Source organism: Arvicola amphibius, chromosome 13 (genome assembly GCF_903992535.2).
Source record: "Arvicola amphibius chromosome 13, mArvAmp1.2, whole genome shotgun sequence".
NCBI lineage: Eukaryota > Metazoa > Chordata > Mammalia > Rodentia > Cricetidae > Arvicola > Arvicola amphibius.
Window position 1 is genome coordinate 5274935 of NC_052059.1, and position 25076 is coordinate 5300010.

At 48.6% G+C, this 25076-nt stretch overlaps 1 protein-coding gene across 2 annotated transcripts in view; it reads left to right on the forward strand.

Moving 5' to 3' along the window:
• Positions 1-25076, forward strand: part of Abcc4 (ATP binding cassette subfamily C member 4) — a 210971-nt gene that overhangs the window by 34140 nt on the left and 151755 nt on the right. For both annotated transcript variants that reach the window (XM_038310408.1, XM_038310409.1), the window contains 3 exons: positions 14761-14871; positions 15403-15523; positions 23357-23581. In XM_038310408.1, coding sequence (XP_038166336.1) covers positions 14761-14871; positions 15403-15523; positions 23357-23581 — 457 coding nt within the window. The remainder of the gene's footprint in view (positions 1-14760; positions 14872-15402; positions 15524-23356; positions 23582-25076) is intronic.

Here is a 25076-nt window from a genome sequence, read left to right on the forward strand (position 1 = left end):
GTGACTGCGAGAATTCGGGCTCAACTACATTCACAGCAATGCTTCTTACTTACAGAAACCACAGCATTCAGAACCAAGTACGTGTCTTCTCTAGGCTTTATGCCGTTCGCCAAGAAATAATTCTTGAATTATATGGTGGCTTAGGCTAGGGGCCAAAGTTTCTGAGTCAAAAATGTTCTTGCAGGCCCTTAAACATTAGAAGGGAAGTCTGGTGCAACCGGGGGTTGGGGGGCTGCTTCTCTTGCACGTGCAAGGCTTTGGGCTTCATTTCCTAGTTCTGCATGCAGACCTAGTCGTCCTGTGCTCTTTTAGGTGGCTGACCCTCCAGTCAGGTCTCAGTTACTTACTTACCTGCTGTTGTGGTAGGGCCCTGTGGCCAACGCAAGTTGTCGAAGAGTTTGTTTGGAGTTCATGACCACCGTGGTGGGGAGCATGGGGAAGGCCAGCAGGCAGACAGGCATGGCACTGTCTCTGTCACTGAGAGCTCTTACCTTGACCCCATGAGGATCAAGCATGAGGCCAAGAGAACTACCTGGGCTGGCAAGGGCTTTTGGAACCTCCGAGCCCACTCCTAGTGACACACTTTCTCCAACAAGTCTACAGCTCCTAAGGCTTCTCCATGAGTTCCTTGAGCTGGACACCACATAGGCGACCCTGTGAGCCCATGGGGACCGTTCCTATCCAGACCACTATGAGCCCATAAGAGGAGATGGAGGAGAGGCCCAGCAGACACTGCCTTCACTCTCGTGGGTTTAGAGGCACTAGCCATTACATAATGCAGTACCACTTGGCCATCACCAGAAAGGGAGGAGCCATGGGAGTGTCTACACGGTATTACTGGTTCAATATTGGGGCATGAAAGGAGGGGAAGGTGAGCCGTTTAGGACTGGCTAGTTGAATTATTCTATAAACAATTGGGAAAGGCCCCTATTTGTCTAGTAGCTGGCCCTGGGGTAATCCACACAGAGGGAGACCGCTTCCTGGGGTGCCATGTGGATGTGGTCTGGTTCTGCATCTTTGGGAGTTGTGCACATCAAAGGCATGCTCCCCTTAGACCCTCCCGATGTCTAGGAGTTGGCTAGCTCCATTGCGGTCAGCCACTTCCCAGCTCATGGATTTAAGATAGGACATCATCGTGTACAGAAAACAGGGATGTTAAATGGAATAAAGTGTCTGCACAGAGTCCCTCTGCTGCATAGTGGTTGAGAGGCATGATGACCAGGCAGAGGGGAAAGTTGCTTGGTCAAATTATGGAGCTGGAGCCGGTCTCGGAATTCACCTGAAACCAGGAGGAAGAGGAGGGAGAGCCCGTGGTGCTCAGTCAGTCCTTGGCACTGACTCTCATGCAGTGGAAGCAAATGCGCCAGATGGCTGCCGCAGGGTCTTTGTGCCTCTCATCTCTGTAGGGCTTTGATGGTTCAACCCAAGTCTGCCAGGTGAGCCTGAAGTCATACCTGGATGGAAGCGAGAGCCAGGGATGCCGTTTGGAGACTGTGTTAGTTTTGGCTTTAAGTAGCAAGAGTTTAGGTTGACAAGTATGGCAGTTTGAATGTATTTGGCCCCCTTAAGCTCATAGGGAGTGGCACTATTAGGTGTGGCTTTGTTGGGGTCACTGTGGGGCAGGCTTTGAGGTTTCCTATGCTCAGGATACCACCCAGTGTCTCAGTTGACTTCCTGTTGTCTGCAAGATGAAGGGCTCTCAGCTACAGCTACAGCACCACGTCTGCCTGAATGCCGCTCCCGTGATGCTCCCCATCATGACGATAAGGGACTGAACCTCTGAAACTCAGCCTGCTGCCCTAATTAAATGTTTTCCTTATAAGAGTTGCCATTGTCGTGGTGCCCCTTCACAGCAGTGAAAACCCCGAGACAGCTAGGCACATGCCTCCTGTATGCTGGAAGGTTTGGGAAAAACAAAAACTGTCAAACATGATTAGTCTCCTCAGGGATCTTGGTCCCCCAGAGAAAGACTGGATTAGATTTCATGTTGACTTGAAACTTGTCATTGAAACAGAGTGTGCTTGAAAGCTCCCTCCCACCCCAGCCCTGTGAAAGTTGTTCTTAAGATGCCTGAGCAGAATAGGTAACATTACCTGGGAATGTTGTGAGTATATTTTACCCTTAAACAATTGATTATTATAAGTGCATTGTACCCAAAGCAGTTAATTGTTCAGCCAATGGCCTGGAACGTTTTCCCCAAAGACTTATCTCAGATACTTGAGACATGCTCACATAGATTTGCTAATTTAGATTTTTTACTGACTGCAGCTGATTTCTCTGGAAGTTGGTAGCTAGAGGCATTCAAGCAGCGTTCTTGGGTTGGAGAATCATCCTGGATTGAGGTCAACCTGATTTAAGCTGCCGGTGACTTGGAGGACATGGAAACCCTTTTCCCTTTCTCCAGTGTGTGATGTCATGTCACACAGTGTACCCTGCTTCTATTAGGACCAATGCCCGTTACATAAATAGGAACATAAAATGGAGTAACCTAGAAGGTTCCAGTTTAAAACAAAGCTTCTCCAGGTACCTGCGAGAGCTATTCAAATTTCTTTTCTGCTTACTGATCCCTTTGGACAAACGGTCATATTAATAAACACTGACTGACTATTCATATGCCAAGGGCTAAAGTGATTCAAATATTTGTTGAGGATTTGTAGACTGATAATCTCTTCTTATAACAGAGCTGTGACCTGCAAGGATAAACAACCCTGTGTAGCTTTCTGCTCTAAAACCGCCCGGCTGGTGTGTGTTTGTGTGTGGGGTGAGGGGATGCTGCGTAGGAGCCCAAGACCAGTGTGCGTGTGTACCTTCTTGTCCTCTGCTTCCTGGGCAAGTATTGGCAATGCTGTGGCTCTGGTGGCCTTTGGTGATCTGTTTACAGTCCCGTGTCTAACTCAGGGGGGCAGATACTGTTTTGGATAGAGCGCAGACAATTCCTATCAGATTGCACATTAGCGTGATCCTCCGCAGCTGTCTCCGCATTCATCCGCTTGCTGCCCTGGAAGACTAGCGTTAGGCCCAGACCCAAGTTAAACTCAGCGTGGACCCAGAGCAAAAAGAGAGGCAACCGGTCCTTTCCGGTTGAGTTCCCCTCCCTGTGCTTTTCTGTTTATTCTATGATGGGAAGTCTCAGAGAGACTTGGGTGGTGGTTCTCCCTCGAACCTCCCTGCTTAAAATGTGGTTCACAGACCAACTGAATGGCTGTCGTCTGTGTTTGTGAGAAATATGGATTCTTCGGCTCCATGAACATGAACCCAGAATCGTCCATGAGACCTCCAGGGACCCTTCATTTTGTCTACCTGATTAAAGCTGGTTGCCGCCTCATTCCGGGGACAGAAGAGGGAAGGGTAGAGGTGGGCTCACGGTGTATATGCCTAACTGTTGCTTGGCGTGACATCTCACCTGTCCTCGAGGGTACTCAGCAAAGGTCAGAGCACCAGGCAGGAAATACGGGCATGGCAGAACCAGCTGAAAGAGCTCACAGCTGAGTGCTGTTGAGGCTCTGTTTCTCCTTACACTTCCTTTCTGCTTGCCTATTTTTTGTCTACCTAAGAGCACAATGGTAGCTAAAAGAAGGAGGAAGAATAGCCCTCTGGATGAGGGACATATGGTAGCTAGATTTTTCTCTGCAGATGAAACCTGTACTAATCACTGGGTTCCTGCCCTTATTGCATTCCGAATGTGGAGGCCGCACAAACGTGGGTTTCCTCCCAGTCTTCCTCCTTCCTCCGTCCTTTCCTTCAGTGATGGAAGATGGCTGTCCATGTCTAACAAAGTTCGCAGTGGCCGCCTCCGAGTGTGGTCGCATCAGCTCCCAGCTCGTTTTGTCTGCATTTCTTCCTGCTCTGTTCTTCTCTTGGAGACGTGCGTGGACTTGGTTGCAGGTGTGGGGAGTGGAAGGTGGTGACCATCGCTTTTGGTTTGCAAAGGAAGGCTCTAGAGCCTTGGCTTGTCAAGCCACTGTACGCTTGTCATGCAATGCCTGCAAGAATTCTAGAGAACACTTCATTGGGGCTGCACATGAACTGTTCAATGGACCATGATCACCATACTGTCGGTCTTCTGCCTCTGTGTGTGTCTCTGTGTGTTTGCATGTGCTCATGTGTGTGTGAGAGTGCAAACGGAGACTCTGCTTTCATTTCCCGGCCACCCAGACACGAATAATCGCACAGAAGCTGTATTAATTACGACATTGCTTGGCCAATGGCTCAGGCATATTCCTAGCTAACCCATTTCTGTTAATCTGTATATCGCCATGAGGCTGTGGCTTACCAATAATGTCCTGGCATCTTTCTCCTTGGGCAACTATATGGTGTCTCCTTGACTTCACTTACTCTCTCTCTCTCTCTGTTCAGATTTCTCACCTGGGTTTACTCTGCTAAACCATTGACCAAAGCAGCTTTATTCATCAAGCAATAAAAGCAACACATATGTGGAAGGACATGCCACATCATGTGACTCCGAAGCTGACCGGATTTGTCAACCTAACTTGCTCTACACTTTAGTTGTGGTGATGGGGTCTCTAACTGAACTGGGAACAAGCCAATTGAGCTGGACCACAAACCTTAGTTTCTTCTGTATGTTTCCCTAGTGCTGGGATTATAGGTACATAATACTGTCTCTGGATATGTGTGTGGTATGTGTGCGTGCGTGTGTGTGTGTGCGTGAGTGTACTTGTTCACATGTGGGTGTGTAAATTAAACACAGGCCTTCATGCTTGTGCAACAAGCAGTTTACAGACTGGCCCCCCCCAGGCCCCCTTTCACATTTTTAACCCTTCATGTGGTAGAGAACAAACAGAACTCCATAATTGCTGCCATGTGAACATTGTGATAACAGCCACAGGGGTTAGGAACTAGGGTGGGTCCCTGCATTCCCCACCTTCCTCCCTCGGTCCCCCCAAATCACTGAAGGTCAGCATCAAACTTTTGGTGGCCCACGTCCTTGCCTGTTCATCCGAGCACCTGGAGGGTGTCTCGTCACCTTGGTCGCTGCCTGCTGGTGAGGGTTGCTTGTCTGCTGGTTCTCATTCAGAGCTTAGCCTTGCCCTCTAAGGGTTGAGCCACCTCTCCGCCCTGTGCTTTGCTGCTTTTCAAAGTGTGGTTCTGCTGAGGCGATGGAGACAGCAGGCCAGTTTAATCTGTGGAGTAGTTTTCTAAAGGCTAAACTGGTCTAAGGCAAGAAGACACGCCAGCTTTGGAGAGAGAGTAGTCTCAATTGTTTTATAAAAAATAGAGCTGGTTTGAAATATGACAGTCAGGGAGATCAGAATTCATTAACTCACACCCAAGCCAATATTTATTTATTATGTATGTATGTGTGTATTTATTTGTTTATGAGGCAGAACCTCTCTACCTGGTCCTGGCTGTCCTGGGTCTCACCATGTAGCCTTGGCTGGCCTTGAACTCACAGAGATCCACCCGTCTCTATTTCCTGAGTGCTGAGATTAAAGGTGTGCACCACCCTGCCCCACTGCTGAGCTTATATTGGAGAAAAAAAAGTTTTAAATGGGGAAAAATTAACTTAAACTTGATAATGAATTTAATTTAAAAGTGTGTAAAAATTTGACTGGGTCAGCACTCTGCCAAATTTATGCTAATTTGACTGTTTTCTTGCGTGTTATTTGAGCGTATTGACTGTGTATGTCCTCTACCACTTTATGCTGTCTGGATGTTCTAGATCTGCGAATCCAGCCTTCTTCATCCATGCTGGCCCGCTGGTGCTCGCCTTTCTCCATCATGCCCTTGATGGCCCTTCTTCAACCTTCTGTGCTGTGGCCGTCCGTCACTTCCCTCGTTGCTCAGCTCTTAGTCACTTCTGCCTCTGCGTCCAGTGGTGGCCCTGGCTGGCATGGGGCGGGGCATCAGAAGCTGAGGCCTGTGCATCTTCATTCGGTCCCTGGCTTCGTTTAGGCAATGCCTTTCTGAACTTTATCTGGGACACCTGCCACAGCTAGGAGACGAGGTTCCCTTTCCCTTGCTTTTTCATCGTCCTCAGACCGGGAGCCCTGAGGCTTGGGTTCACGGTTACAAGACCTTTAGGGCAGTTTTCCATGGGGCTCAGAGGCTCTGCTATGTTTCTTAAAGGTTATCTTTAGCTTAGATTCTATTTATTTATTTATTATTTATTTATTTATCTATTTGTGTGTGTGTTATGTGTGTGTATGATGTGTATGTTATATGTGTGTATGTGTGTGTGATGTGTATGTGTTATGTGTGTGTATGTGTGTGTATGATTTGTGTGTGTGATGTGTGTATGATGTGTGTGTGTATGTGTGTGTGTGATGTGTGTGTGTGTGTGATGTGTGCGTGCACTTTGAGGACAATTGGAGGAGTTGTCCCCTTCCACCACGTGAGTCCCAGGGATTAAATTCAGGTTGTCAGGCTTGGCCGCAGGTGCCTTTGCTTGCTGAGCCGTCTTGCTGGCCCAGGTTGGACGGCAATGATTAACTAACCACCTCAGTGTGACTTTCTCGTGTACGAGAAGCCCAACAACAGGAGGGGATCTGGGTTTCTGGATAATGAGCTTCAGAGATGTTTTTCTGCAGCTTGAAATTTGAGGTCCCTGTCTGAGTGGTAGAGAGTGTGGCCACAAAGTAGAAGAAGGAAGATTTCAAAACAGACCTTTTCAGCCGGGCAGTGGCACGCACCCTTAATCCCAGCCCTCGGGAGGCAGAGGCTCGTGGGTCTCTGAGTTTGAGGCCAGCCTGGTCTACAAAGCATTCTAAGACAGCTGGAATTGTTAAACAGAAACCCCGTCTCAAAAAACAAAAACAAACACCCCCCCAAACCAAAACCAAAACAATAACCACAAAAAACCACAACACAAAACAAACTCAAACCCCAGACCTGCCTTTTCCCCATTTTGCTGGGGGTACAAGTACTCACAAGGACAGGATGAGCTGGTGGGTACCAACACTCACATTGAGACCTGTGGTTTCATACTTAACTGCCATGCGTACAGAGAAACCATGAGGGGCAGATGTCGTCGGAACAGGGGAGACTGAAGGAGAGCTGACGTATCGGCTAGCAGAAGCCGAGACTCAGAAGACGCCAGTTCCCAGAGTCGATCAGAACATCACATGGTTGTGTGCTTCAAGCCTGTTTTCCCCTCAGAACTCCACTGTTAGATTGGAGCCCCAAAGCCAATCTCGGTGTCTGATTCACCGAGCTCCTGTGACCCGTTCGGGTTCAATAAGAGTCTCCCTGGACGCAGGGACGGGCTATACACAGCACTATGGTTTTTCTAAGTTGGAATCAGTCAGTGGGAGAATCCCAGAGGGCAGGGTCTGGGAAGATCCCAGATACAAAGTTTTCTGGTCCTATCCCATGGGTCTGGGACATGCCACTTTCTGGACATGATAATTACCTGCACATTGGCGTATAATGATACCCTGGATGTTGCCAACCGAGAAAGCTCATAAAAGCTTCACTGTCTTGGGGTTTCATTCTGCGGGCATGGTTGATATGTGTGTGGGTCACAAGATCCATCTCAGCCCCACAGGCTGGGCTGACAGCACTCGGCAGAGCCCACGCCGGCCCTTACGTGACTGTTCTCTTCGGGACAGCCTCCATCTATAGCCACTGCAGTGTAAACTTTCCAGGGGACCCACTGTGAGTCACCTTGTTAGCAGAAACCATGGGCCCTGTGAAATGGAAAATTCCCCAGCCTTGGAGAGACCAGGGTTAAAGGCCAGCCGAAGTCTTCATTACATAAGGTCCTTTCCATCCATTCCTACTCTTTCTCTAGCCCCTCTGATTTGACCTTTCAAGCCCTCTTCACCTCCTTGGAGAATGTTCTAGAGGCAAGATGGAAAAGCCAGAGTCCTGGAGGCGAATGCTGCCTCAGAGGGTGGAAGAAGGCACCCGGGCTGGACCCTCAGTCCCCACAGTGTGGATTGGAAGCTTCAGTGCATCACACATGAGCTGTTTGGCCCTGGGCAAACCACTTCGTCTTCTGTGTGCCGCCTGCCTCCTTCATGGAGATGTAAATAATGGGGTTCTCTGGGTTTCCTGAGGTTGTCATATCAAGTGACCACACACTGATGGTTTAAAACCACAGAGATTCTACGCAGTGCTGGAGACCAGGAATCTACACCCTAGGCGTAAGCAGGCCTTGCTCTCTCTGGAGGCCCCAAGGGAGAATTTTCCTGAGCGGTCTTTGCAGCTTCTGGTACCGGTGATTGCTGGCTTGTGGCTGCCCCACATCCGTGTTGCTCGGTCTCCTATGTATGTATGCACCTGAGCCCCTCCCCCTCCCCCACCCATGCCAACATGTTTGCTGTGCCTGGCATGTCTGTGAATGCTATCTAAGTTCCCCTTGCCTCCAGGAGAATAGAGGGTTTTTTTTTTTTTTTTTTTTTTTTTTTTTTTTTTTTTTGAAGAGCAAGGCCAGAGGTCACGGGGTCCCGAAGGAGCTGGGACTTGAAGCAGGTGTTGGAAAAAAAGCCACCTACACTCACATTTGTTGCGGGTGGATATGTGGAAACCACTGCTTTGGAAGATAGTCTGGCATTTTCTTTAAAAAAGGGAACATGTTTTACCCGAATGAGTTTAAAACCCTGCATGTCGGCGTGTATAGCAGCTTTATTCATGACTGCTAAACTTGGGAGCCACCAGGGTGATAGCTGGTGAATGGACACACAGACTGCTAGAACCAGAGTTGTATGAGTAGTCAAGAAAGGCTCAAGACAAAAGGCCTGGAGCTATGGGTTCTAAATGTGTGCTACTAATGAACAAAGCCATTTGGAAAAGGCTCCATCCTGGAGGCGTCTGACGCTGTGGCATTCTGGGTATAGTAAACCAAAGTGGGCGGTTGCTTAGAGTAGGGAGAAAGGAGAGATGAAAAGTCCGAACAGAAAGGACATTGAGGTTGGGAAAAGGACTTTGTCACTTGACAGTGGTGGATACACATGGGTCCAGGCTTGGAGAATGTTCAGCATCCTGAAGTCAGTCACGGAGGCTGCACCATGCGGCCATGCTGATGCTGGGTATCTGTGGTAGCAGGAAGAATGCTCTGGAGAGCTCTGAAGGTGTTGAGACTTGAGAGTGGGCAAGGCTGTGTCTGTGGCGGGGCCGGGGCACGCGGAAGTGTTCTCCTGTTGCTCAGTTCTTGCTGTGAGCCACAGAGCACTCTAAAACATCATTCTCACTAAGGTTTTAACCAAAGACAAAGGAAAGGGTAGAAGCCTAGTGGGTGGGGATAGAGGCAGGCATATCAAGGCTTGTTATTGGCACAAGTTGGCAACCAGATTGGCTGTGAGGCTGGGAACTTGCTGTGACTAGAAAAGCCGGTTGTGGCTACTGCAAAGACATATCACCTTAGTTAGCCTGAATGGCTAGATGTCATTTCCCATGTGATGTACTTGAGCCTGCAGTAGGGGTCTTTTTAATTTAGACATATGTGAGTGACATATTTGCACGCTTGTGACCCAACCCCCACGACCCAATAAAACATATTCTCTGTGCTTCTTGGTGAACAAATCCCAAAGAATGGCATCAAATGCTCACATTGTTGAGCAGACTGTTCCCCTCCCTCCCTCCCTCCCTCCCTCCCTCCCTCCCTCCCTCCCTCCCTCCCTCCCTCCTTTCCTCCCTTCCTATCCCTCACAGCTCTTTGAGCTTGGAAGCAAGAGCTGCGTCACATCTTATGGGAGGTCAGGTTTGAACATTTGGAGGAAATAGTTTGGTTTAAATAGGCAGTGCTAGCCAGCACACAATTGGGATCCTGGTGACAGTATAGTCTTGTCCTGCCACATTAGCGCACACAGATGAGCTGGTAAGAGTAGACCCGCTTCTCAGAAGACCCTCTCTTTGGTAGTTCAAAGGTGCCTTGCTCTGTTGTCCAGTCCCAATCATGGAACTCAAGTAGCCAGACTGGGGTCATGTGATTCTTCATTTTACTTTGTGACGTGTTCTTTTGAAGAAGGTGGGGCCCTTTGTCTGTTTGTCCCTTCACAGCGCAGGTTCTTGGAGCTGGTAATTTTGGGGATGATAAGATGAGGGAGCCTTGGAAGCCCTGAACAGCATGGATTCCCTCTTGGGAGGAAAAGGAAGCTAGGGGACACAGATGAACCGGGATAGCCCTGAAGCCCCTGGATAGGACACATGCCTTTACGCTTTTCCCAGCTACCTCGAAATGAGCATCTTTGGGTACCACATGCTCCTACCATGATGCACTGCCTCATCACAGGCCCAAATCAACTGAGCCAGCCAACCTTGTACTTTAGCATGTGAGGATTCATGGGGAGTGGGGCTGTAGACAGAGTGCAGGGCTGTTGACACCAGGGAGGGAAATGGAACTTGTTTATTTCAACACACACCAGGCAAGAGGTCTTCTGGAAATGGGAGAATTTGGGGCTTTGTTTGCTTTGAGACAGGGTAGCCCAGGTTGGACTTGAGCTAGCTAGCTATACCCAAGATGACCTTGAATGTCAGATCCTTCTGCCACCACCTCCCTAGGGCTGGGCTTTCTGGCATGCCTCACCACACCCTTCAGCAGAGGGTTTGGGGAACGATGTCAACTTGGTAGATGTCTCATCTGTGTGTTTAACGTAGTTCGGGCTTGGAACTGATCTACAGAGGCGGAGTGGTGATCCACCCTGAGATAGCACAGCCTGTCTTCACTATCCCTCCACACAGTGGATGGGTTCACTGAGATCTGTGCTGAGCGAGGACCTAATTGCAGTTGCTTGCAGAGTGGGGAGGGCTGGAGGGCATTGTGTGTGCTGGGCTCTCCAAGCCAGGCCACTGGGAACCTGGTGATGAGGGAGTCCTGGCAAACTTGGGGGGATTTTGTTGGGTTATTCTGTTGCTTACTGGGTGGGCAGATGCAGTCAGAGCCAACTAACTGGCATGCCAGAGGAGAAAATGATGTTAGCGACTTGCCTCAGTTCCTCATTGTCAGAGTTAGTCACGGACCAACTGGAAACTAAACCTCTGCGTGTGAATTCCTCATGTCACCTTCTTCCCGAGAACCTCCTGTACATTCCAGGCTGAGAGCCACCTTCTCGGGACACCTCTCCTGTGCAGTCTCTGTCCCGGTTGCTCTGCTCCATACCACAGACTGAGAATGGATTCTGAAGTGTAAATAAACCAGAACCAAGGACTTGCAGAGTGTCCATTCATGTGTTGGGCCAAGCTGTGCCTTCTGCGTGTCCAGTGTGTTCTATGTGCAGGACTTGAGTAAATGAAGTCATCCGGCCTTCCGGCACTTACATGCTTTGAAGGAAAGCATTGTTCTACAACGGTGAACTGTGATAGCCTCTCAAATGTGTTCCCTGAGTGGGAAATTTAAGTGTGGGTTAAGGGAAGGATGTGCCTCCCAGGGGGTCAGTGTGGCAGTTCCGCAGGTCAAAGTGACAGGTTGCAGGTGGCTTGCACATGTCTCTGCTGGGTTCTTGAGATTTGGGTAGTGAGAGAGCCTGGGAGGATCCATCTGTGGCATCTTCTAAAGGAAACTGGAGTCCCCTGAGTTCGTATTTCTTAATTTAATATTACATCCCTCTCTGTAACGTTCCTACATATACTACAAACGCCGTTCACTGCTCAGTCTCTTTGAACATGGTTATCAATGTTTCTTTCCTGCTTCCTCCTTTGTCCTCTTCAAGGGGTTGGTTCTTGGCTTTGAACTCAGGGACTATATGTGCTGAATGGCTATCTGTCCACTTCTCTATACCTGAGCCTTTCTTAACTAGTCCGTGTCTTCTCCAGTCTGCCTTTACCTGCTGATTCAAAACAAAACAACTCAGTCTCTTTGAACATGGTTATCAATGTTTCTTTCCTGCTTCCTCCTTTGTCCTCTTCAAGGGGTTGGTTCTTGGCTTTGAACTCAGGGACTATATGTGCTGAATGGCTATCTGTCCACTTCTCTATACCTGAGCCTTTCTTAACTAGTCCGTGTCTTCTCCAGTCTGCCTTTACCTGCTGATTCAAAACAAAACAACCCCACCACAAACCATCACAAGTCTTTTTAAGCCTGAAAAAAAATGCTAATGAATTCCACTCAGAAGTACTGACTGAAAAACACCAGATATTCTACTGGAAAAAAGGGCTCAGGTGTGGGCAGCATTTCGGATGTGTCTGGGAAGCCCACCTACGTGGAGCCCGGGTAGGCAAGGTGACAAGTGTTCCCTGGGGAGGGTGGCGAGAAAGAGGTGAGCCAGTTGGCTTCTCCTCATGGTGTCACTCAGGATCTCTAGGGTGGACAAGGCCGGGCATTGGAACGTTCTAGAGCCCCAGGCTTACCTTTAGGAGCCCTTGCATTGTCTGCCGCAGTATTGGGGAGCTGTCACAGCTCCCAGTCCAAGCTCTGTGCCTTTGGAGTGTCCTGAGCACTTCACACCTTGCTTCCCAGAGCTGCTGAGGTCTCAGTACTGCTGAAACCCCTGAGCAGCGGCTTCCCTAGGGGAGGGCTTCCCAGAGGACAAAGTCCCCTCTGAAACAGGCCTGTTTGGCCAGCCAGCCAAGGCAAAAGACCTGTTCTTGCTTCAATAATTTCATTTCTCAGAGCTTTCTAGAAGGACCCACATTTAATTGCCCAAGAGGGACAGGCACATAAATTTCTTGGCCCTCTGAAGCTTTTCCACAAAGCTGGCAGATTGTTTCTGTGGACGGGGCATGGTGAGGGTTGAAACAATCGTGTTGTGGAAGTTACTGTGCCGAGCACCCTTGGGTGCATGGTTAGATCATGATCGTGGCTGGCATTTGTCTTTTGGAATTGTGTTTGTATGGCTCATAGCCACCCCACACCCCAGTGAGGGGGGAGGGAGGGAGGGAGGGAGGAAGGAAGGGGGAGGAGAGAGAGAGAGAGAGAGAGAGAGAGAGAGAGAGAGAGAGAGAGAGAGAGAGAGAGAGAGAGAGAGAGAGAGAGAGAATCCAGCTAAAGCACAACCAGGCTTCTCACTAGGGAGTACTTCTCAGGGTGCAGTGTCTGCCTGCTCTAGTGCCAAGGACCGGGAGTTCAGAATAGCTATAGAATAAAGGACCAAGCAGGTTTCCATATCTGGTTAGTGGTAAATCTCACTGATTGGCATGTATTTCAGGGGGAGACAAGTGAGACCTAGAGGTGTAATGATAGATCACGGATGAACTGAGCCCCCAGAAGTAGAGAGAGGGGCATGGCATAGGCCGGGGGAGGGGTCTGAGCCCCCAGAAATAGAGGGGCATGGCATAGGCTGGGGGAGGGGTCTGAGTCCCCAGAAGTAGAGGGGCATGGCATAGGCTGGGGGAGGGGTCTGAGTTCCCCGTGCTGGGGCTGGGACAAGACTCTTACCTCCTAGCTTCTAGACTGAGATTCCTTGGAGGAAACAAGCAACCCGAGCTGCAAAGCTTAGGGCTCAGTTTCTGTGATTGCATCCCTTTCCTGGAGGTCCCCTTCCCGCCACACTTTTGCCCATACTGTTCAATCAGTAAGACGAACATGGTCTCTGCTTCAGGAGGCTGTTATGGTCCGGCCTTGGAAGTGTCTTTATTCTGCAATGCCAATAAAATCATGTGTACCTTTGAGTTATTTCTGTGTGTTATAATTCAAATGATTCTTACTAGGTGATTACTACTTTGATTTTATTAGTGAAATGAATACAAATATTTGAGGTTTTATTTTTTGGGGGGTCCTGCTAAGTTACTACTTTTTCTTTGAAAGATTAGTTTATAAAAAGAGAATTAGTAGTTATCTTAATACCCCATGTTCTAACTTTCTTTTGTTGCTGTGATAGAATGCTCCTGGGGAGGCAGGAAAAGATAGCTTGGGGAGGAAAGGGCTTGTCTGGTTTACGCTTCCAGGCCACCACAGCCTGGCACTGAGGGAGGTCGGGGCAGGGACTCCAGCAGGAGCGTGAGGGTGAGCCCACAGAGAAACGCTTGATGCTTCACGCATAGGCTGACACTTCATGCACAGGCTCATGTTAGGCAATCTGATCATTCCTTCACAGAATGGCTGGACCCTCCTACCTTCATTATCCATCAGGACAGTCCCCTCCCCACGGTCTAGTCTGATCTGGGCCATCAACTGAGGCTCCCTTCTCAAGTCACTGTAGAGTGACTTGAGCTGGCAGTTAAAGCTAGCTAGGACTCCCCATATCCCATCGCGCTCTCCTGCGTGAGTTCTTAGCTTCTCTTGGCAATTTTCTTTTCATTTGTGGGAAAGAGAGTGTACTGAGGATTGATTTAAGGGCCCAGTGCACTCTACTACTGGACGAGACCCCCAGTCTCTACTGGTGCTTTCTAACTGTATTGTGTGGTCTGTGTAGGAGCTTTCCTCTTCTGTCTGGACTCTTGTTCAGTGGTTACAATGCACTACCAGTCTTCCTGATGTGGATCCCACGCCCTCCCAGATTTGTCCAGTGGGACCCCTCTGTCTAGCTTTTCTGCTCTTGGCCCTATCTTCATGGTTCCTTGAGTGTTTCCATAGTTTGCAGTACAAGAAGGCATGGTCTACCTAGCACCTTTTCTGCCCCCAGTAATCAGCCATTTTTTAAGGCGCCATTGTCTCTATAAGGGAGATGCTATTAAGAAGTGAAGCTCTGGCTATCCGGGTGTCAGAGTGCTCTCATTGATTGGGGCATCATTGCCTCCAGGGTCTCCCAGTGTGTGAGCATGCATGTGTGCACGCACGTGTGTATGGTGTGAATTAGTACAGATTTGACTTCTCTCTGCCTTCGTATGCTTAAAATCTGGAGGTGACAAATTGCCCAGAGGTGGGTGATTTCTTCAACACAAAGGTGTAGTTCTGAGGATGTCATCCTTCTAACTCTTTAACAGGTGGCTCAACCCCTTGTTTAAAACTGGTCACTCGCGGAGGTTGGAGGAAGATGACATGTTCTCAGTGCTTCCAGAAGATCGCTCCAAGCACCTCGGAGAGGAACTGCAAGGGTAAGGGGCATGAAGCAGTAAGAGAAGGGGAGGGAAGGAGAACCCGGCCTGTGCAACTTGTGGCTTGCAGTAGGGTTGGTCTTGCCTTTTGCTGCAGGCCTTGCCGCGGCTTCCTTCTCCCAACATGGTGCGCTTTCTCTCAGGCTGGCCTGACTTAGTGACCTGGGAATGAAAACCTGTGTTGGCAGGCGTGAGGGGAGCCTGCTCCACAGGCTGACCATGCCTGAGATCTGTCCCTGGGTGAGGTTTACACCAGAGTGAGTGCCTGCCTTCTCTGGCTACCAAGTTTGCTGTCGTCCAGCAAAGCTCAGCAGTAACTTGTTCCCTGAGATGTTTCCCCTTGAGGCCCATTTTTCTGGTGCAGCAAAGTCTGCCTCACACATCTTTCTGGGTCCCTCGGGACAATTAGCTAGTGTTTGTGCCGCATCCTCAGAATAGCCCTGTCGTAAACACTTTGTCCTCCTGCCACCTCTCTGTTTTTGCTCAGTGACGGTGCACACCATTCTTGACTTGGCTTCTGTCTTTTCATAGGTACTGGGATAAAGAAGTCCTGAGAGCCAAGAAGGACGCACGGAAGCCTTCCTTAACCAAGGCGATCATAAAATGTTACTGGAAATCTTACCTGGTTTTGGGAATTTTTACATTAATTGAGGTAAATGTTTGCTCTGGCCCCTGTTTCTGAGTGGGTGGACCAGGAGGAGACAGGCTTACTGTTGACTCTGTGGATGGTAGTGGGAACCAGCAGGGAGGAGAGGCCAGATGAGCTTTGAAGTGTGTTGAGCTCAGGGAGGAAGAGTGATGGAGTTCGTTAGTTGTGTGTCTTTGGAGTGGGCCATGATGCAAGTGGCTGAAGCTGAAGGATGCTACTGTTTCTTCTGAGTAATTCCAGCCAAGTGTTAGGGCTGAGCAGTTAAGAGCACTTCCTGCTCTTGCAGAGGTCCGGGGTTCGGTTCCTTGCACCCACATAGTGGCTCAGATCCACTCCTAAGTCTAGTCCAGGAGGATCCTATACCATCTTCTCACTTTCCTGGGCTCCAGCCTGCGCTCAGTGCACATACACCGCACTGAGGGACACACACATCCACACAAAATAAATACATCTTTCAAAAGGCCTAAGGTCCAGTGCCACGGGAAGCCACAGTGTCCTGTGGCTCACAGCGCATGCCGGCGTTCTGTCAGTGTGGGAGATTCGGAGACATCTTTGATCATGCTTGAGGAGACATGTCCTGTGGTTTGGAGGAAGTGCACTTGGGCCTGAGCCCGGAATAACCAGTGCCCAACAAGTCATTGTTAACCTCCCTGTGCCAAATCTGATAAATGCTTCCCCGAGAAGGGAAGGGTACTGTCAACTTCCCCTCCCAGGTAAATAAGACTTGGTGCCATGTGTCCGGGCATCTAGAGCTGTACCTGCTCTGGGCCATGGTCCAGTTGAACTCTAGTGGCCTTCTGTGCCGTTCACTCTAGTTGGCTGGCCTTGCCTCGGAAGAGATTGCTGGTCTAAAGTTGAGTTTTGGTAGCCTGGCATACAGAGTGGAAACCGGGTCGTGTGTGCCGATCAGCCGAGGGTGGAAAGCTGAGAGAGACCCTTCAAGGTTGTCCAGTAAGATTGTCTTCTGCTGGGGGGCAGGGCCTGTGCTGGTCAGTGGCTTGCTGGAGGGGGTTCCTGAAAATTTGGCTGTGTGGCTTGTCCCTTTGTATTTTTATTTATGTGTATGTGTGTTTATGCTACATGTGTTGGGATGTCTGACGAGGCCAGAAGAAGAGCTCTGACCCCTTAGAGGTAGAGGTTCAAGGCCGTTGTGAGCCTCCACCCGCTGACCTGAGTGCTGGCAGTTTAGAAATAAAAAAAGGTTCTTTAAAAAAAATGCTGCCACCAGAAACCATGTATGAATCCTTTATCCATGATGTTAATTTTATTCCTTTTAGGACTTTGGTGAGGTGGGAGGTAGTCTTATTATCAACAACTCCCCAAGTGCTGAGTTCTCAGTATTCTGTACCCAGGGCCACCCTAAAACATAAATGACAGCTAGCTGAGTTTCTGTTTCAGCCACTATGAGATGAGCCCAAACCTTCTAGAAGAAGGCGTTGGATCCTCTGGAGATGGTGTTGGGGACTGTTGTAAGTGTGGTCAAGCCTTTTTCTTGACTGTCTGTGCTACAGGTAGAGGCTGTAGGGGCTCATGGAGGCTGCTGTCAGAGGTAACCCAAGGTCAGAAGTCAACAGTCAGTTCTGTGGTGACGTCTTCTGTGCATTTGCTCAGGGCTGATCCCCGAGAGGTGCCCTGGCCCTTTGCCCTTCCCAGATCTTTCTTCTGAGTGCCCCTCACCATCAGCTCATCCGAGGAGGAGGCCGAGGAGTGGGTACCAAGGGGAAGATGATGCAGGCCGGGACGGGTGGAGTGAGCCTTGAATGAGGCCCGTGTGGTTGGTTGTGTTTGTACTGTGGGCTCTTGTGCAGTCTGCATTAGCTTACTAACGCTCACAGTGATGACCCTGAGTCAGAAACAAGGGGAGTGCTTGGAAATGTTTCCATTAAAAAGTCAGAGGATCATTTGCTGCCCTGGGAGAAGATCGTATATTTGTAATGGTTGGGAACAAATATCAGCAGCTAAAACACTGTCCTCAAGTGGGGTTCTTCATGCAGCTTCCAGGGAAACTCAACTTTCATAAACAACTCCGGTCGAGTCACTTACTCTGCCGTGGCTGTCTGTAAGCCGCAGGGTTTCAGAAGCCATCTGTGCACGCTTAATGTCTTAGCCACCAGTCATTGCGCTTGTTCATGCCTTTTAACGTTTTGTGCAGAGGACTGAACCCTAGAGCTCAGAGCGTGCCAGGTTCTTCCCGTGACCTAAAGAAAGCAGTCAGAGCTCACACCCACTATGGGATCATCTGGTCCCCTCCTGGATGCTTCTGAGGGAGAGAGGGCAGATTTCCTCAGTTGTAGATGGAGGCTCAGAAGAGGTTATAACACGGCACACACGGGACTCGCAAGCGACAGACCTGGCTTTTAAAGCAGAATGTGTGATTTTTTTCGATGTTCTGTTCCCCTCCCCCGTACTCCCCGGTGCGGACTCCTTGGTGGGGGACAATAGGAGGAGGAAAATTTGTTAGTCCCCCCCTCTGTGGTAATTCTTGCTCAGCTGCTTGCCATCTACGGCCAAGCTTGGGGGGACATTTTCTTTCCTAGAATCTTAAGGACATTGTAAAAACATAAAACTCAACCAGAATTAGAAGCCCCTGTTTGCCTGTAAGCCACACTTGAGTAATCTGTCAACTCATGTCGAGACGCGATTCATCCAGAGCCCGGCTCACTCCTCTTTGAAGCTGTCCCCGCGTATGCCACCATTTATCTAGGAAATGTTTCGTCTGTACCTTTAACAGTTGGGCTTTCGGCCGCAGGATTATCGTGCCGTTGTTCACAGACACATTACAGCTTTCATATCATCAGCGTGTCTTGCCAGGGCTCATTTCCCTCTCTTGGTTTTTTTTTTGTTTTTTTTTTTTTTTTTTTGCCTACGTTTTATCGATTCATTTGATTACTGTGTGGGTAACTAGGGATTTTGGTCTCAATTGTTCTTCCAGCTTCACCATCTTGGATCTTTGAGATGATCAGTAGTGTATCTGGTATCCAGTCATCTGTCCATCCATCCATCCATCCATCCATCCATCCATCCATCCATCCGTCCATCCATCAACTTATCGTTTCTTGTAGTTACCTATAATGTACATGTCTGAATGTGGGTTCATGCATGAGTACAGGGTCAACAGACATCAGGAGAGGGCATAGGAGTTATAGATGCCCTTGGCTTGGGTGCTGGACTTGGACACAGACCTTCTGCAGTGCAGCATGTGCTCTTAACTGGCAGTTCTGCCGCACCCTTTCCCCTGTGCTTTGGACGTTGGTCCAGTGAGATGCATCCCGTTGACTTAGATGGCTTTGGGTTTTTTGTTTTGGTCTCCCTGTCTGTTCTTCCCTCTGCAGTTACCTTCGCAGTCACTATTTTTGTGATTGAAAACGCCGGACTGCTTGTTGAGCAGAGGTTGCCACAGTCTGGGTTGGTGCAATGGCGTTCCCCTCCCGAGTCACTGAACGTGTGACGTGGAGTCCCTGGCTCCTCCGCTTTGCAGTGCCTTCCGCCATCACTCTGAGGACCCTAGCGTGTGCTTGCTGGTTTCCCCCGTGTGATGCAGGGATGCTCGTGGTTAAGGGGAGATGGCTGCAACATGGTGATGTGGCCGTTATGTTTGTTAGCTGTGATCTCCCTACAACGGCTGGGTCTACTTTGCTTAGTCTTCCGGTTACTCTGAGGTGTAGTATGTGTAGAAAACTCAAGAGAGTGTCTTACTTCTTTTCTTCTAAAATTAGTTTTCAAACTGTGAGTAGTCCTTTGTGATGGAGGAGAGTTATCTGTCTATGTTTCTTTCATTGGTTAATTAATAAAGAAAACTGCCTTGGCCCTTTAAGAGACAGAAAATTAGGTAGGTGGAGTAGACAGAACAGAATTGTGGGAACAAGGAAGTAGAGTTGGAGAGACGCTTCAGGCAGTCGCCATAGTGAGTCTCCATGCTGCTCCTCTCCGAGATGGACGCAGGTTAAGATCTCTCCTGGTAAGCCACACCTCGTGGTGCTACCCAGATTACTAAATATGGGTTAAAGGAAGATGTGAGAATTAACCAATAAGAGGCTGAAACTATGGGCCAGGCAGTGTTTTAAAAGAATACAGTTTCCGTGTAATTATTTTGGGTAAAGCTAGCCGGCGGCTGGGTGGCGGGACGCAGCCCCGCCGCAGCCCCGCCGCTTCACACTACACCTTTGACCTTCCCTGCTGGGGCCGAGGAGCTTTTTGTTGGCCCAGAAAAGAGATAATTTTTAAGGAAGGCTGCTCTTGTCCTCTTTGCTGCGTTTCCACTCTCCTTTAAGAGGTGATTGTATTTTAGTTAAGCCCTTTTAAATATTTGTATGTGTGCGTGCGTGCGTGCGTGCGTGTGTGTGAAAGAACAACGGAGTCACTTCTCTCCTTCCACTGTGGGTTCCAGGGATCAAACTCAGGTCACCATGCTTGCGTGGCAAGCACTGTTACCCAATGAGCCATCTCGATGGCTTGAAGTCACTTTAAAAGCCAGTTATGAATCATCTTTCCCTTTGAACATAGCATTTCCCGAGCTGACTTTCCCCTGCTGCGTTGAGCCAGAGTGCTTTTGTTTAGTGGTTTGAAACGCACGTCTAGGTCCTGGGTTCTTGCGTACTCTTCCATGCAGCTCTTGCTGTATAGAAGCATTCCAGACTGAAACCAAAGAAGGACCTGCAATTTCCACACCACATCTCTACCATGCGCTAAGACCAGACACTGGGATGGGGCAGGACAAACAGTAGTGGTGTTCCCCTGGGACTGGTTTCTGCCTTCAGAGTCCTCCTTTGGTAGGGGAGCTCAGGCCCACACACTTTCCTGTGGAGTCCGAATCTGGGCTTCAGTGGATGTGGCACAAATGCTTGCCCCTCCTCTGTGGTCTCACGGTGCAGTTCAGGGTAGAAGACCCCAATTCCTGCATCTCTGAGATCTTGGTAGTGATGTGTTCCCCAGATCTGCTGCGTACCTCACCGTCTCTGGTCTCTCTCCACTAACCATTGTCTCCTGTCTGCCCATTCTGCAGTCCATTGCCTGCTGCTTCCCCCACAGTTCATTGTTGCTCGTGAGTTTTAATCCAGCATCATTTTCTCTCACAGTTTTTTAGCTTCCTCTACTTTGGTTCCATCACACAGATCAGGGACTGTGAAACCAGGCAGGAAGAGTCTCGGGTCCTCAGGGAGCGTGAAAGGAGCCCCAGGCCCAGTGGGGACAATGTCCTATCAAACTCTGTAGTAAGTTTCTCTGCAAACTACAGTGGTGGAGACCGAGTTCCAAATCTCCACTGGGAGGTAGCTGCCTTCAAGGGTTCAGAGGCTCAGGCTCCGGAGTGTCTAGCCCCAGACCTGGTGCCACTGTGTCTCATAGCTGTGCCTAAGTCTCAACACAAAAATGTAAAGTTACTTAGAACGTTCACTTTTGTAGGTGTGATTTTATTTTCTTCTGTCTCAGTGTGGGTGAGAGGACTGGGATGTGCAACTGTGTGGTTCTAACTGGACTTTGTAAGTGGCAGTGTGGGCCGGAGTCAGAAGGTTGGCCACTGTCTGGTAGAACTTTGGCTGTTGGGGCCTTGAGGGATCTTCTTGCTCTCCGGTAGTACTATGAGATTTCAGTTGGCCATTTCGGGGGGGGGGGGAGGGAACAAAGGGCAGGGAACTTCTTTGGTAGGGCACAGAGTGGATCTAAGATGAAGGTAGGACTATTTTTGAGACAGGCCAGCTGCAAACTCTTTATTTTTGTGCCTCTACCTCTGAATTCTGGGATTATAGGCATGTTATCAATATATACCCGGCTACATTTTCACCTTCCCTTCTAGGTTCCCAGAAAGCTTAATTCGGTTCAGCTAAAAGCTTGAGAATAGGTATTTTTGTTTCTTTGTTTCTTCTAGGTGAGGGTTGGGGATAGGAAGGATAGGTCCGCGGGAGGAGGTATTAACCAAGAGGCCATATACGTAAAGGGATTATTAGCTGTGGAACACACAGCTCAGGCAGTGGAGACTTGCCTTCCCTTCGTTACCTCTTTTGTTGTATTTGCCAAGTCTTCCGTCAGCTAGCTCTTTGTCAGGAGAATTGTGAGGAGGTGACGACTTCATGACTTCCTCCAGAGTATCAGAGCTGCCCCTGCGCTCCTGGGTGGAGAGCCTAGGTTAGTGTGCTGTTGACCCAGCTGTCCTGGCTTGTCTTAGGGTCTAGGTCCCCCATAGAACAACATGGAGCCCTCCATTCCCAGGGCAAACCCTAGGGTTTCATCTTAGGAAATGTTGTGCAGCCATTGTGATCATGGGGTCAGGTGCTCTTGAATTAATTGTCCTTCTTGAACGATGTCACTGGGGACGGAAGTGACAAGGAGCCTCGGAGTCCATGGAGTCTGATGGCCTTGATCGTATGCGTTTGTTGAGTAGCATGTCCTTCTGTATAATACTCAGAACGTCCATGACCTCGTGGAAAGCAATGTGGTTGTGTGTATGTATGTGTGTGTGCGTGTGTGTGTATGTGTGTGTGCGTGCGTGTGTGTGTATGTGTGTGTGCGTGTGTGCATGTGCGTGCATACAGAGTGTGAGGTCAGATTTGGTGTCACAGCTCGTTTGAGAGACCGAGGCATCTCCTGTAAATGTCCTGACTGGGGATCAGTGGTTGGGAAGATGTTTCTGTTATTTTCCTTCTTGTTTCCTGTTGTGGACACGTTAGGATCCTCCCTTCTCATGGACAGAAAATAGTCATGCGAAGCAAACTCATCAGCTGTTTGCATCTGTGTTATCTGAAAGGAAAAGCTGTTCAGAGTCAAGTGTTTGAAAGATTTCCAAGCCTGCCTTTTTGTCCTTGAGGAGGAAGTGGTGTGGGCCTCCGTGTTTACTTTTGGTGACTTTGATTTGCAGGGAGTGTTTGGTTTTCTCTCATGGGGGAGGGGTCCCTGAGGATTGGCAGGGGGGATGTGGGCTAAGGGGTGTGAGCGGCCTATGAGTCAGGGAGCTGTTGTGTAATGAACGCCCGAATTCTCCTTGCTGGTCAGAAGATGGCTTTCCCCAGAGCCTCTCACGTCATTGGTATAGGCTTTTGGTTTTTGTCTCAGAGAATAGATGCTTATTAATCTTGATTTATAATCAGTGCTTAGTGTTGTAAGGCTGGCAGAAAACCACGGTTTGTGCCATGTTTAATTTTCAATCCCAGACTGCCTCAGCAAAGGTGGCAGTAACCCTGGGCACACCTCAGTGTCTAGGGGATAGAGACATATTACACAGTCTCCCTGGGGACTGTACAAACCTGAGGCTTTTCCACATGCCCAGCAGAAGGTCTGGGATGCACTCACTTGCAGAGCCGGAGCCGAGGAAGATTGGAACATTCTGTTTTTGGTCCTGTGTTTTCACAAATGTCCTCGCCTAGAAGGCTGGAACAGAAGGAGGTAGCATGCCTATGCCTTTTGCGAATGGACCATACTGTCACTTCCTGTTAGGCTGGGTGGGGCATTGAGAGACCATAGGAAACAAGGCGGACCAAGAGCTGGCATGTCTGTATTTAATCATATTACTAGCCCTTTTCCTCCTTGGCCACTAATTTTTTTCCTTATTCATTTTCAGCCAGGATTTTTTTTTTTTTTTTTTTTTGGCAACCTGCCAGCTGTCTGTTAAAGTTGATTTGAGCATGCATTGCGCATCTGCCTGGACTGACCCCAGTGTATTAACGTGTTTCTGTTTTTGAGCCTGTGGCTCTGAGTTCAGGTTAGAATACTGGTTTCCTGTAGTAATGATGGTAGCAGTTTTCTCTGCCTTAGGTCGGGGGCGAGGGGCATATGGAAGTAAAGCCGTGTTGAGAAAAATTGGTGGTTTATATTTCTAATGAATGCCTTTTTTTTTTTCTTTTTTAGGAGACCACCAGAGTAGTCCAGCCTGTACTTTTAGGGAAATTCCTTGAGTATTTTGAGAACTCTGACCCCAGCGACTCCGTGGCTCTGCACACAGCTTACGGCTACGCCGCGGTCCTGTCGGCGTGCACGCTGCTCCTGGCCGTGCTGCACCACCTGTACTTCTACCACGTGCAGTGCGCCGGGATGAAGCTGAGAGTTGCCATGTGCCACATGATTTACCAGAAGGTGAGTGACGGAGACTTGGCCAAAAATGGGCTTCGCCTGAAACCTTAGAAGGAAGTCTTCTGTAAATTAGATTTATGTAAATAAATTGGGTGTTGTGGCACGTGTGTATATTCCCAGTGCCATGGAAGCTGAAGCAAGAAGGTCACAAGTTCAAGGCCCTCTCAGACTGTCTGACTGGAGCCAGTTTAAACCACACTAGAGAAGCTTGCTGTTTAGATTGGGCTATAAAATCATCATCATCATCATCATCATCATCATCATCATCATCATCTTCACCACTATTATTAATTCTGCAAACTTTCCCAATAGAACATGGAAGCCTCCTCTTGCTATCAGATGGTGGCTACTTATAATACCAGGCAAGATATTGGATTTATGGTGAATCTAGGTAAAAAATAAATGCAGAATTGATTTTCAGTGTTTTCATAGATAAATCTCATAACTGTATTTATGAAATGTTCTTTTTTTGGTGCTGTTTACTAAATTCTTCACTGATAACAAAATTGTCAGGGAAATGGGGTTTTCAGTATTAAACCTAGGAGAGAAGAGTCTCTGAGAAGGAAGGTTTGCTTTTACGCCAATTGTTTAATTACGTTTGAACTAATTTTGTCAAGGTAAAGAGAAATATAAGCCAAACCCATATTAAATGCAGGGCACATTATAGTTGTGTGTCTTGGTATAGCACATTTATTTTAAACTTAAGAACAAGAACTTTTGGAGAAAACTTTAGTTTCCTTGTTGCTTGTCGTTCTCATGTTTAAATGTGTTTTCTCTTGCTTTTGAAGTTTAATGGTGGGACCTGGTGTGATGTGCTCAGTGCCTTTTGTATTGGGGAATGCCACATTCTTCCTGGTTTGCCCTGACTAACAGTTAGGAAGCATGCCACTAGGAAGCAGCAGCCGCCAGAAGGGGGGTGTCAGCGCCACATGCCAATCTACCGTGCTCTCTTGCTTTCCTGTTTTACATTAAATAAAGAAAGACATTTTTTTTTTTTTTTTTTTTTTTTTTTGGTTTTTCGAGACAGGGTTTCTCTGCAGCTTTTTTAGAGCCTGTCCTGGAACTAGCTCTTGTAGACCAGGTTGGCCTCGAACTCACAGAGATCCGCCTGCCTCTGCCTCCCGAGTGCTGGGATTAAAGGTGTGCGCCACCACCGCCCGGCTAAAGAAAGACATTTTTATATTATGTATTTTATTTTCTCTGCATGTATCTACACACACACACACACACACACACACACAGACACACACAGATCTACACACAGACACACACACACTGACACACATAGAGATACATACAGATACGCACACAGACACACACAGACACACAGATACTCACAGAGATACACAGATAAACACACAGACACATATACACAGACAGACATACACATACACACACAAACACATGCATATACACAGACACAGATAGACACACACATAGACACAGACCAGACACAGACAGACAGACAGACAGACAGACAGACACACACATACGCACG